The 14,162-nt window shown below is 42.9% G+C and overlaps 1 protein-coding gene across 1 annotated transcript in view; it reads right to left on the bottom strand.

Annotated features, from left to right (window-relative positions):
* The window catches only part of RBL1 (retinoblastoma-like 1), a gene marked incomplete at its 5' end in the record, with an annotated part of 18,355 nt that extends 4,576 nt beyond the window's left edge, over positions 1-13,779 (bottom strand). Inside the window, 12 exons of the mRNA XM_009999861.1 lie at positions 249-320; positions 1,710-1,886; positions 3,503-3,681; positions 4,101-4,367; positions 5,315-5,450; positions 5,548-5,712; positions 6,534-6,671; positions 7,220-7,323; positions 7,981-8,093; positions 9,982-10,148; positions 11,929-12,115; positions 13,730-13,779. Of these exons, the coding sequence (XP_009998163.1) occupies positions 249-320; positions 1,710-1,886; positions 3,503-3,681; positions 4,101-4,367; positions 5,315-5,450; positions 5,548-5,712; positions 6,534-6,671; positions 7,220-7,323; positions 7,981-8,093; positions 9,982-10,148; positions 11,929-12,115; positions 13,730-13,779 (1,755 nt within the window). The remainder of the gene's footprint in view (positions 1-248; positions 321-1,709; positions 1,887-3,502; positions 3,682-4,100; positions 4,368-5,314; positions 5,451-5,547; positions 5,713-6,533; positions 6,672-7,219; positions 7,324-7,980; positions 8,094-9,981; positions 10,149-11,928; positions 12,116-13,729) is intronic.
* Between the last annotated feature and the right edge of the window lie 383 nt (positions 13,780-14,162).

Raw genomic sequence — 14,162 nt, forward strand, 5'->3', positions numbered from 1 at the left:
CTTTCCTGTGAGGGTGACAGAGCCCTGGGACAGGCTGCCCAGGGAGGTTGTGGAGTCTCCTTCTCAAGACCTGTCCAGATGCTTTTCTGAGTGATCTGCCCTAGTTGTTTTTTTTTGGTCCTGCTCTGGCAGGGGGGTTGGACTTGATGATCTTCAGAGGTCCCTTCCAATCACAACCATTCTGTAATTCTATGAGTTGAAAAGCCCCCTCCATCTGTACTTTAGGGAAGGAGACCCTGTTGACTCACATGGCTGTTTGCTTGTGGCTGATTTCTGTAACTTTTCATGATGTCCTGAAAAGATCTTTCCTCTTTGGTTACCTGGAAAAGAAAAGGCTATTGAAGACCAACTGCAAGCAGCAAGGTTGGGCTACTCAGGTCCAGTTTGTTCAATTAGCTTCCCTCCATACAGCTTTTTTTGTTAGTTTTAAAATTAGGTATTCATAGTGATACTTAGTTCTAGTGATGAGAATGTGAAAAAAACAAGGATTTTTCTTGTTCAGGCATTCTTTGTTTCTTAGCTACTAAAGCCTTTTGTTGCTTATGATGACTGAGAATTATTCCTTTCTCAACTTCTAGTGACATAAAAATCAGAGAAGGGAAATATCATTAAGTCAGAAATGTATTTGTGAATTTGAGAACTGGACCCATTAACATTTCTAAACAGAAGGTGCAGAAATTCTGAACAGAACAGCAAGCAGGCACATGCACATGTGCAATTTCAGCTCTCTTTTGTATTTCAAAATAGCTCATGTTAAAGGACACTTTTTTAGCCAAGCATCTCTAATTTTAATAGCAGATGAGCTACTATTTTTGTAATATTAGTCAGGAGAGAATCTATCAAAGTCTCTGGCTAAATTTCCAGGTCTAACAACACCACATTGGAGACAGCCTTCAGGAGACTTGAACAAAAACAGAAGTGACAAGCTACATGATGAAACCCACAGCACTGACAGTTCAATGGTTTTGCTTTTCTGCAGCCATTAGTGTTAGTGTCAAATAAGCTTAAGCCAGGCTACAGGTAGTAGGAGCACAGGTTGTCACCATCTGAGCATCCCCTTCCCTCCACAGAGGGTGCTTCTCAGGAAGGTAATCCATCCCAAAGGTTTCCAGAAGCTTGGTTTTAGTTTCACTTTCCTGAATTTGTGTCCGAATCAGACTTGATGGCCACTGTAACCATCGGCTCTTCAGTTTGACTCCAACCTATATTCCAGTTTCATAATCCAACTTAATAAAACCTTAAATCAAGGCTTGCAAATTGAATGAGAAATTAAGAATTTGGAGTATCAGGCAACCATCTCCATCCCTCAACCTGAATCTTCAGAAGCTAAGAGAATTTTTGTGGAATAGCAACTTTCCATCCATCCATAAGGTTGTGAGCTCCTGCAGATACTGGCACCTGCATCATTCTGTAACCATAAGGGTGCTGCTAGTTCAGATTACACAGAGCAGGAAGATGGCAAACAGGACAGAAAACAGACGTGGGGCATTGGGACCACACACTACTTTGTCTATGCTGAATGCTTGTCATGAATGAGTTCAGGAAGAGAGCAAGCAAAAATGTGGTGGGGCCTCATCCACTTCTTGGAGGGACTTTTCTTTCCCTCCAGTAACAGGTCAGGAATGAAGCAATCAAATTATAAACTGCAAACACAATTTACAGTGTCAGTTGACATAAAATGGCCCAAGTTTCTTACAACCACAGGTTACCTTTGCCATGATGTAGAAAGCACAGAGGAGGAGCTGGTCCAAGTGTCTGTCCTTCATTAGATCAGGACAATGAACCAATGTGAATTCAAAGCAGGTCCAGATCTTCCTGCGCAGGTCAGTGGAGACGTCCAGCTTCAGGCACAGATCACGCAAGCGCACGCTCGCCAGGTGGTAAACCTGAGGAGAGGGACAGCACTGGAGCCCAACCAGCTTCACCTCACCTGCCAAACTGACAGTCCTCAGAGTAGAGTTCTCTTTGAATAGTTTGCCTCTGCAAAACCTTCCCCCTCTGCCCATGACAACGACTTGCAAGGCTAAGCTGCCAGCCCTGTTCAGGTGCGGCATCTCTAACGCCAACAGGAAACTCACATAAGAAGAGTGTGACTTCAGCTTCTATACCCTGTCACTCACTCAGTACAATGGACACTGCCAACCAGCACAAAGAAGGGTCAGATCCTTTTTTAAATTTTTCATTACCAAAAATCTGTTTCAAAACCTGAAGTAACTATCAAGTGCAACATCAGCCTTCTGTTTGGTTCCAGAAGTTCTAGCTTCAGGGACAGTAACTGGGCACACTCTTTATGCTGGAAAGCAGAGTTCATCTTGTTTTCACTTGTTGCACTGAAGAGGAACAAGAAAGGGAAGTAGGGAAAAACTGTAACTTTGAATATGATGAACAATGGAAATGGGAGGTCAAAATTTAAAGACAGATTTAAGTGAAGATTTTAGTTCTCCTTCCTAACTAAGAGCAATATGTTGCCTACCCCATTGTTGGTCAAATACATGGCTAGAGCTGAAGTATTCCCCAGCTGAGAGTAAAGCTTCCAAAATGCAGTTCAAATTCCTGCCTGGCAGCTGCCTAATCCATCCTCAGCGAGAGAATGGAATTCTCTCAGTCCATGCTCAGAGAGAGACACAGACTGACAAAATTAAACATTGAAACATTCAGACACAGGACGTGGTTTACAACTGTTTCTAGGAATTAGTTTCTGTATTACATCTACCTTAAAGATTGTTCAATGCACAATTCTCTAGGTTTACAACACAGACACCCTAAAAGGAGAAAAACTCTGAGAAAAGCTTCTCTCGTAAGAAAATAATAGCAAAAAAATTTTTGAGAGATTAATTTGGGCATATATTCTTTGCAGGCATCTAGGTAAGTTAGCCCTGCCTCCTCTCACACACTGGAAATTAAAGCAACTAGAAACAAGTCATCTGAAGTTTCTCTGAAGCACACCCAGTTCTTAACTTACCCCTTATATCCTTCACTTTTTCAGTGAAGGAAAGAAGTTCCTTCTTTCCAAAAACTTTTAGATAGCATCTTATTTGTCATTGCTTTCTGAGGTCCCACAGCAGCACAACCAGCACCGCTGGGGAGACCTCAGGCAATTGCAAATGAGAATCTCCAGATGCAAGATCCAAAACAGTTTTGAGTGAGGAAGACACAGGAGAACAATCTCACCTCTGCTATGTCCAACCATTGCAAATGTTTGAGGCAGCAGAAACAGGCAAGAGAAGTAAAAATGTTATTTCTTATGGAGTTATTTAGAGAAGCTGCTCATTAAAGGGAAAAAAAGAAAGAAAGAAACATCTTGGGGAGAGGAAGGAGGAAAACTGGACACTCCGCAACACCTGGCAACATCTTTTCCTGTCTCCTCCCAGGTGTACAAGAACTGCTCATGCCAAAAGAAAGGTCTGTGAGGACTGAAAGGCCATGAAAACTGCACAAGGAGGCAAGTTCCAGCGTGGCTTCAGAGAGTAGCAAGGCATGACTGCCCAACAGGGACACTGACCTTCCTGTAGAACAGTGCCAAGGATCCTGTTCGCTTGGGTTTGCCGGCTGGTGGTGGCTGCACCTCCTGGGCCTGGCTCAGGGGGGCTGGGGTGGGAGCCTGGGCCTCCCCTTTGCAGGGCTGGCCCAGACTCATGGAGATGGGTATCAAGGTGATCCCTCCCATGTCACTTGAAATACCTGCAGATGATACATCCAGAAATAACTGTTTGCTCTCCTCACGTTGCAGTTACACTGCAATCCATAAATTCATACACAATCAGATCATACTAAAGACATCTCATCCTGCACTGGATGATAAAAAACCTCTTTGTTTTTGTGAGAATCAAAGCACCACCATCTGTGGGGAGGTGCAACTGGAAGAAACAAGAACTCCCCAATGTTGTTCACAAGGAAGAATTTCCTCAGGATGCTTGTCAGACATCAGATGTTTCCACCGGAGAGATCAGTATAAACTTCAGATTTTTGTTTTGTTATAAAGTGACATGTGTTTTTATCAAAATGAAAAAGTGCTACATGTTCAAGGTGCATGGTTGGTCTATACAGATTTTAAGCAAGCAGAACATCTAGCAGAGACACAAAATGGGCAGAATCCCTACCGTGCAGTGGGATAGTAACCTTCTGTCCTGTTCTTCCTGGCACTGTAGCCGTTGTCATGGTCAGTACAGTTTGGCCAGGAGGAAAGGACACATTTTCAGCAGCAATGCTTGATGCTGGAGCAATTGTCAACTTGGTTCCTTCAGTTAACATTTTTTCCATTTGCAGCTCCTTGGGGCTGTCATCTCCAAAGAGCCTCCTCTTGGCACTACCAGCTGCAGGAGAACTGTAGCGCTCGTGAACGGAGATCGGTGACAAGGGCTGCATGTCTGGTGTGCACAGAAGACATAAAAACAATCTCAAGAGGAGCAGCTCCCCAGGAATAATTCTCTACAGGAGGATAAACACACAAAACTACACACAACCTCCAAACTACAGAACCAGAGACCAAGAAATTGCTTTTAGCTGAAAGCTAATCTCACAGGTCACTGTTGCCAGGTGATATCCTAGAACACTTGGAGTGGGAAGGAACCTAGACTCAACCCCCTTGCATGGGCAGAGACACCTCCCACCAGCCCAGGCTGCTCCAAGCCCCATTGTTGCTGAGCTCAAACTTCTGTCACAGCTTCCCAGCCTGTTTATGAACAGACCTACAGTACTCTACCTGTCCCCTTTTATTCTGCAGTCACAGCAGCCAGCTCAGCTTCACCACCAGGCAGCACATGAAGACATGAGGAACCAAGCTGATGTGCAGAGTCCAGAGAACAAGCAGCCTGACAGACACTAGTCCAGCCTGCTTAGCAGATGAGCAGTGTTTGCAAGTGCTGTTCTCTCGACACACTCCTCCTCAGGAGCACTGACCACATCCCCTGGCTATGCTGCCTTCTTTATGTTCTGGCTTTTAAACTCTCTCTAAACTAACCCGTCAGAAGCCTCCACTCTCACCTATCCCTGGTTCCTCTTAGGCTTTTCTGCTGCAGAGAAAAATGCCTCAACAAACTGGAAAAACCTGAATACTAAAGGACAATAAAGCCATCAACAACCCACCTGAGAGTAAGGCACCAAGACAAGTAAAGCATCATCACCAGCACCTGCTGCCAGTGAGAGACAGCAATGGTCTGACTGGGTGCAGCTCCACTTTCCCTTGGTCAAGTAAGAGGCTTCTCACAACTCTGAATGCTTCATTCAGATTCAAGACTGCTTTTTGCAATGCTGAAGAAGTCTAAGTTCTCTCCCCCCAAACGCAAACATTCAAAATCAGAAATGGTGAACATACCCCGCCTCAAACTGCCACCAAGGTCTGTCCGAACCTCCTTCACCCGAGGATGAATGATGGGAGACACTGGCATCATGGGCAGATGCCCAAGCCCACCTCCTCCATTGCTTGCTTCAAAATTACTGGGAAATATCACCTGAGAAATCAGAAATGTCAGTCTGAGGTAACAACCATTTTCTGTGAAAAACAAGAACAACATGAATTTCCTGACACAAGGAAAGCAGGTGACATACTTCTTCACAGGTTGGGACCTTGCTTTCCGAGGCCTGCAGAGCAACCCAGAGAGCTGAGTCCCGAGTCCAGGCAAGACTCTCCAGAATCTGTTCCTCAATGCTGTTGAGGTGCTTCACCATGTCTCTGGAAAGTCCCTCCTCAGACCGAATCAGCACTTCAATCACCTGACAGCAACAAGACAGACACAAAACCAAAGTCACATCGCTCACACCTAACACTGTCAAATCATTATTCCTTTCAGGATCCCATTCCAAACTTCTCTTCAACACAGAATGCTCCAGCCTTTCTCACCTCTTAATCTTCCCCAACCCCCTTCTGATCCCTCTTTTTTTAACCCCCTTGCCCAAAGGCAATTCAGGAGTTGGGAGTGGACAGTATGTGTCCCATCAATGCAGAATACACCCCCAGGGTTTTTAAGGCCCTCTCTCATCATCATGGAGCAGGTACAGAAGGAGAGCACTAAGCACAGGCAGGGCTCACACAGCACGTGCAGCATCCCTAGGAGAGGCAAGCAGGGATCTTCACCTATGCTGGGAATGTCAGGACCCCAGCAGGTAAGCTTTTCTTCCTTTCTAACATGAGTACTTAACATAAAGGGTTGAAAACCACTGCTTTGAATTTAAGAAAAGCTTACAACCCTCAACATGTACAAATCAGGGCTGAAAGAGTTGAAATGGCCCTTGAAATATGACACTCTACCCTATACTCTAATGCAAGATCCAGTTTATTTATTTCTGATGGAGGAACAACATTCATCCTGTTATTTTAAAGCTCCAGAGATGGACCAAAACTAGGGCAGGTCACTCAGAAAGGCATCCAGACAGGTCCTGAAAGTCTCCAGAGAAGGAGACTCTACAGCCTCTCTGGGCAGCCTGTCCCAGTGCTCTGTACCCCTCACAGCTTGTCCCTGCCTTCTTGATGCCCAGGAACCCAGGAATGTGCCATTTTTCCACAGAGACCCAGTCCTAAGCCAGTGTTGATTTACCTTGTAGAAATAGAATGGCCTGAGGTCAAGCACCTCGATGATCCAGGGGAAGGTGCGGGGTGAGCTGTAGGCAAAGAGCACGATCTCCAAGCAGCACGCCAGGAGAGAGCGGTGAAACACGTCCTGTTCCAAGACAGCCTGAGGAGAGCATGGAAAATGTCAACGATCTGAGGTCTGGGAAACTGAAGTTTGAATTCTGTGGAACTCCTACTACCTAACTTATTGCTGGAGAGAAGAGTCAGTGCTTTTTTCCTACCTTCCACAATCTCCTGACAGGGAAGCTGTGAATGGCAAGGATTTGGAACACATTAACAGTGCCAAAACCACCAGGTTTTTCATACTTGGGCCAAATGACTTGGCCTCCTCGTGGAAAACCCCAAAGCAGAGCAAATGCCTTGCTGTCTGCCATGGAACGTTGCTACTGGTAGCTGGGTAAAGAGAATAAGTTTCTCTGTCCATAAAGACATGATTCTAGAAGGCAGCACAAATTCAGATGGTTAGATATACTAGAGCTGTACCATTTCAATAGCAGTAAAGACTACATTTAGGTACCTCCCATATATTTCCTTTTTTAATGCTAACAATGCTGATTTACTGCAACCTGCTGTGTTCTGGAACTGTCTGAAGATACCCTCTCAGAAAGGGTTACAAGAAGTGTTCTCCTATTCTGCCAGCTCTTTACTTACAGTCAGATCCTTCCCATGTAGTCTTCGTGTTTCTTGCACCATTATAGTCTCCAGGATTTTATAGTACAAGATCTCTGCCAATTTTAATCTGTTTACAGCAAAATCTGAAATTTAAAACCACAGAGATGAAGCCCAATGCCATTTGTATAAATGGCCTTACACTAAACTGAGCAGTACTTGTCTTTTCTTTAACAAAATAGTGCATGTGTGTGTATGTATAGACTCTGCAAACAAAAAAACATATGTTCAGAAATCTACTAGTCACAGGAAGAGCATGAAATTCTATAAAAGTTTTAAAGGATTATGTGTTTTAATAAAGCAATGTAATTTTGCAGACACCTGCAACAATGATTTTCCTATTTGTATTCAGTCCCCTTTAAATGTTAGATCCAAGAAAAATGCAAGTCTACTATATTTGCTAAGAGCTGCTATAGTTTCAATGCTCTGTTATAACATTTGGAACTGCAACTTGAGTTTTACTCTAATAAAGTTTTATCATCATAGAATGGTTAAGGTTGGAAGGGACTTTAAAGATCATCAGGTCCCAACCTCCCTGCTATGAACAGGGACACCTCCCACCAGACCAGGCTGCACAAAACCATTATCCTTAATGTTCTGTTCAACAGCCACACTTTTCTGTTTCAATATATTCTGGCTTGAAAACAACTCCACTGTATGAATTATGTAGACAATAACATAACATGGCTTTAATTTGTCCTGGATTAGCATTTTGGAACCTCCCATGAATGTAACATCCATACCTATATGGGATCCTGGCTGCTCATCTGTTGCCTGCGTGTAGCTGCGGCAGAAGGTCTCCCCGATCTCTTTTACCCTGTTCAAGATGCTCTCCATGGGGTTGCGTGCACAGGACCTGCAGCAGGACACAAAGAAAGCCTTGTTTGTATAAATAAATATCCACTTTCAAAGAAACCCCTCAACAAACAAAAAAGCCCCACCCAAATAAAAAGAGAAGCTAGTGCTGAGCTCTCTTCAACAGGCAATAACCTGCATTACAAGAGGAAAACATGAAACACACAGAAACACATTTTCCTCTTTTCCTTCCCTCAGAGAGGCTACGTGGATTTTGAAACAAATGCAGCAGAAAGCAAAAGCTACAGCAGCACCCATGGGAAAAAAATGTATCTGCTAGGAGCAAGGTAATAGGAAGAATGCTGCAACAGGCAAGCAGATAACCCAAGGCATCCAGGAGTGCAGTCTGAGGGAGGCCAGGGAAGCTTTGCAAGTGAAGGAGCAGCATCTTTCCAAAAATACCTTATTTACTAGCAAGGTAGTGAGGATATGACAAAATTCACACAGTCACTATTATAAAAGGGGCCAGAGAATCTGTCTGGAGATGCTCTGAGCATCCAGATTTTCAAGCAATCCTCTATTACGGGACAGTGGCTTGTGACTAGTGTCAAACCAAGACACTCAACTATTCAGAAAACCCAGCACTGAAGTAAAATGAGGTTTCACTGAACAAAGCCTTCTAATTAACTCCAAAATTATGTTTCCAAGGCATTAAAACTGCAAAGAAAATATTCAAAAGCATAGAAAATGACACAGTCCAACCCAGAGTTCTTTCCACGTCTCATAAGCAGACAGGACATATCCTAGTGCTTCCTGAGCCTGTGTCCAAGATGAAAGAACTACTCAACACATTTCTTGTCAGAGGTTCACTCAGTTCTCTGTGTCAATATTTACATCTCTTGACACTGGGTTATTACTTGAACACAGTTTTCACTAATGACTATAGATACATTCATGTTTTAATTGTGTAATATAAATCCTATCAAACAGTCCTTAAAAAACAAACATTCCAAATAGAAGAGCATCTTGCTGAGCATTTTTGAGCTTCTAAGAACAAGTGCTAGGAAAACTTTTGAAAATATATGTAATCCCAGAGATGAGAACAAGGAGTAATATTTTTCACCCATTTATGAAGGTTGCTTTAAAAATCCACATCACTTTTGCACTTCCAATGTTACGTGCTAAAACCAGGTGTCCATTCTGATCAACCAAAAATTATCTGGAGACCTTCTTATGATTTCCCAGTATGATACAGCAGCCATAAGGGCTGAGGGAGAGGCTTGTGACTAGGAATGCTCTAACTCCTGCTGGGATGTCTGCCCTAGGACAGGAATGACAGCTCAGGAGGGAAGCCAAAAAGCTGAAGCATGCTCAGGGAACAGGCACCAGAACAACCCCAGAAATGGAGAAGGTGGCTGCTGCAAAGCAAGAGATCAGCAGCAGCAGCCTGGGTCACTGCTGGGCTTACACGTGCTGTGAGGTTAGGCTAAGACATCCTGCAGCAGCGTGAAGGAAAAATGGGGAGCCTTTTGGCTGCTTTTAGTCTTATCTCAACTCCTCAAGGCAAAGATTACAGCTTGTTGACTCTTAACACTTCCCTCTTCCCCAAGACCTCTGCCAGCACAGCTATCATATCTTTTAATTGAGCTATACTTGTTTAAAATTAACTTAAAAAAACCCAACAACTTTGTCTTTCAGGCAGACAAACAGCTAAATAAATATTAGCAAAAACTGGTGGTGACAAGTGTGTGTGTGTGGGTGTGTGCGCTCAGCTACACTTTTGCAGATGAGATCACTTAGAAAACAGAAGGGTTTTGTCAACTAGAAACAATATAGGAACACAAAAATATTCTGCACCACACCAAAAAAGTCAAATTTTATCAAGGGAGCAGTCACCAGCATGAAAAGGAGTTTCTGTCTGTATGAGCAGCTGCAGTGGGAGAACTTACTGAAAAATAGCTATAAGTTGTTCACTGGGTGCATTTTTCAATCCAGCCACAATACTCTGCAACCTGCTCACACTTTGTGTTGCTGAAGCAACAGGAGTGATGACAGCTTCCTTTTCTCGTAGGTACCTTCTTCCAGTCAGAGGAGTTGAAGGTGCAAATGACCTTTTCTGTCAGATAAAGGAATAAATAAAATCAGTCAACAGAGCCATTTTAAATGCCATTGAAAGGAGCATCTCCTGCAGAATCACCCACAGATCACCCCACCAGCACTGTCCCTGAAGGCTGCCACCACAGCTGTCATCTCAGGACCAAAATGTAAAGTTATCCCATAAATACAAAAGATAACAAATCTTTAGGCAGACTAAAATGAACTCCAATGTTTTTTAAAGTAAAATATAGGAAAACAAGACTTTAAATCTTAAAGCCTGTATATTTTAAGCTCAGTTGGATCTAGAAAAATCCAAAGCAAGAATAAGAAAGTACATGCCCCTTCACAGTCCCCACTGCACGAGCTGGGTCACCCAAGGAGCACGTGGCAGAGCTGCCCAGAAGAGTCACAGGAGAACATCCTTTGGGAAATGCTCTCCTGGTGGATCTAGAGCCTCCCTTTATCCAAAGAAGGATGTAGCACTCTCAAGCAGATGGAGCTGTGTTGACTGCACTCATCTGTTTCTATCCTGCTTTCTGGAAGTGATGCAATAAACTATCTGGTTTTGCACTATTAGAACAACGACATTTTGAAGATGTAAAGCAAATATTGAGGAAAGAACACACCTGCAGTCAGCACGTGGGAACAGCAGTAAGGTCATTACACTAGAGAAACTGAACCTCAACACTGACAACTCATTCCAAACTCCTGTCTTTAACTTACCTGAACATGAAACACACTTGGGAGAACAAGCTAAGCAGCATAATCCATTTACACTAGCACCTTGTAAGTATTCTTGTTTTTTAATTGGCATATCAATCAAACAGCATGAGGCTCTTTTACCCAGCCAGCACCATCTTTTTCCCCTTATGAAAGTTTAAAAACTAATTAATCAAGTGTTTTTTTTTCCCACATGCCAATCAGATTAAAATATATTTTACATTTTTAAACATAGCAAAACATTAACTCTGTTCATAGGCTGCTTTTTGTAATGAAGTTAGACTTTGGTGGGTTTTACGTCTTGAATATTATTTTGCATAAAATAGTGCACAAGTTGACTAAAGGAGGAAAAACTGGGAACACAAAAACTGAATCAGCCACAGAGTGGTCAGGGTTGGAAGGAACCTCTGAAGATCAACTAGTTCAAACCCCTTGCCAGAACAGGGTCAGTGACAGCAGATCCCACAGGAACACATCCAGGTGGGTTTGGAATATCTCAGAGAAGGAGACCCCACAACCTCTCTGGGCAGCCTGTCTCAGGGCTCTCTTACCAGTTTATCTTGGACCTCCTGTGCTTCAGTCTGTAAATCCAGTGTAAAGGTTTAATGTATTCTTATGGGGTATAAATGAAGTTTGAACAAAACCTTTGTATTTAGGTCTTAGCTACTTACTGATTTTTCTTGGACAAAACCAGACTACTTCACACATCAAAGCGCTCTCATGTTGTTTAAGGAATAGTTACTGACTAAACTCCCCAGGAAAGAAGACCTGATCATTTCTCCTTAACAGGACAGCATCCACTGAAGTCTGCTAATGGCATCCAGCACCTTCCTCTCAAGAAGAAACTTGTAACATTTGAAGTCACCTCAGTGACTCAAAGAGCATACAAGGATGGAAAACCTTTGAAGGAACACTTGAAGTGAGAGCAGCACATTAAATCATGGAATGGTTTGGGTTGGACGGGACCTTAAAGACCATCTAGTTCCCACCTCCCTGCATGGGCAGGCTCACCTCCCACTAGATCAGGTTGCTCAGAGCCCCATCGAACCTGCCCTTGAACACTTCCAGAAATTAATCACCTTTTCAAAATGCTGCTGAAGGTGACACTCCACATGAGCTCTGGCTGCTGTTTTCCCCACCGGCACATCTGCAGGAAACTTCCGAGGAGTTCCGATCTCTTCTTCAGCATCAGCTCCCAGGAAAACCCTCTCGTCAAAGTCACCCACTGTCAGAACATACTCTTCATACTCTCTGTTCAGTGCTTTACTGGAAGAGAAGCCCAGGTTTTATATCAAACTGCTGAAGGTGCCAGTGGAGGAACAGGTGATGGAAGCATTCCCTGCTTTCAGCAGCTGTGCTGCTGTGAGCAAACCCTCCCCTGCTCCCTCCAACAGCTGCTGCTGGGACCTTTCTTCCTCCTCAGTCAGCACCAACATTTGCCTCTCAGTAAGAAGAGGAAAAAACAACTTTGCTTCTGTCACACTTGCAAATAAAGCAGTTTGGAAGGACTCAGCTGGGCAGAGGTTACATCTCTGCACACCCAGAGCCATTACCGGTGGTTGCACTAAACCAGCTACCGTGGATTTCTGCTTTTGCCACTTTGTAGCCCATAATTCTCATAATGGTACAGAGGAACTTTAGAGCTAGTGGCCTGGATTCCATTTCTAAAATCACCACTGACATATGATGCCAACCAACACTTGCATTTTCTTTATTCCAACAAACCCAACTGTACACTTAATCTCCCAGAGGTTACAAAGATTTAAACTTAAGAGTTGGGAACCAGAATGAAACTTCTGGATAAAAACCAGAACCAGTTCACATCAATAATCCTGCCTGCACATTGTACATGATTGTGACATGAAACACATTTTGGCTGTAAAGTGTCTTAGCATTTCCACTTAAGCTGGTGTATCAGTGGAACATCACAACATATTAATGGTGCCAGTGATCCCACAGGAAATCTGACTGGATCACAGGTTCATCTTCCCCACATCTTTTAGAAAAAAGGTCTATAAACAGTTTGGACATGGAAACAGAGGCTTCCACATTCCCTTTAGATGTCAAGCTACCTGCAGAGGAACAGGGACTTTTCCATCCTTCCACATGACAATATTATTTAAGTAATACTATTAATTTTTAAGTAGAAATACTAAGAGAAGTTCACTGCTTCAAACTGGTCACAGCAACTCTGTTCTATATCTCAATGTGACTGTTATCTACATTGTTTAAACAACTGAGTCTTTGCTCATAATTTTCTAAGCAAACCAAACAGTTAGAAACTCACCTTGCAAAATCATATTAAGTATTTTTGGAAAAGGCAAAAAAAGCCCATTAAGGGATCCACAACAAAGCCCCTGCTCTTCATATTCTGCATTTAAATTAGATTTCAGAAGTGAGTTAAAAGTTTCTGAACTCCCCTCCCACAGAAATATGCTACTACTTTTTTGTGGTTTTGCAAGTGTTGCTTACTTTCCTTCTGGTGCATTCACAGTAATGCACTCAATTGGAGACTGATAAATTAATCTAAAGACTTCCCTACTCTGGTATAATATCTGAAGTGTGTATAGAAACACATCTGTGACCTTCAGAGCCCAAGTTTTGCTTTCCATTAGATTACTCAAAGATTCCAGTTGCCAGAAAATGAGGGCAAGCATCATAAAAGCTGGTATTAAGGAAGACACTCTGCAGCTGAGCTCCTGACATCTGACACATCTCAGATCCAGAAATCATTCCAGCCAAACAGCAGCTTTGATTGTCATATAATTAAAAGAAATGGAAAGATAAAGGAAGAGGAAAACCTGAGATTTAGCATTCAAAGGCCTGTATTTCAGAAATTAGACCAAACCCCATGATTTAAAAACAGAAGTTGCAACTTACTTATTTTCTGTAAAATTGCTAAGATCCAACAGACATTCTCCTTTTAAGATCTAAGAATAAAAAGTAGAAATAATTTACATAATAAAATCAAAACTGTGCCAACTCTAACAGTGTGAGGGCATGATGATTTTAGCCAAAAAGGAAACGGGAGCATAACTGCACATTTTTTTGCTTAGAACAAAGGACAACAATGCCACTAGCAAGGCAAAGAGATGAGGACTGTTCTATTGGCAGGTCAGGGACTGACCTAATGAACCACTACACAGTAACTCCCACAGAGCTTGGAAAAAATTTCCAGGATCAAAACCAGACAGAACAATTTGTACATCTGCAACTTCAACCTCCCAAAGCATTTTGCTCAACTCCAAGCCAAGCAGTAACACCCACACTACCAAGATAGTTACTACTTTTTTGCCTCAACATTGTTGTCCAT

Source organism: Chaetura pelagica, unplaced genomic scaffold (genome assembly GCF_000747805.2).
Source record: "Chaetura pelagica isolate M959 unplaced genomic scaffold, ChaPel_1.0 scaffold146, whole genome shotgun sequence".
NCBI classification, from domain to species: Eukaryota; Metazoa; Chordata; class Aves; order Apodiformes; family Apodidae; genus Chaetura; species Chaetura pelagica.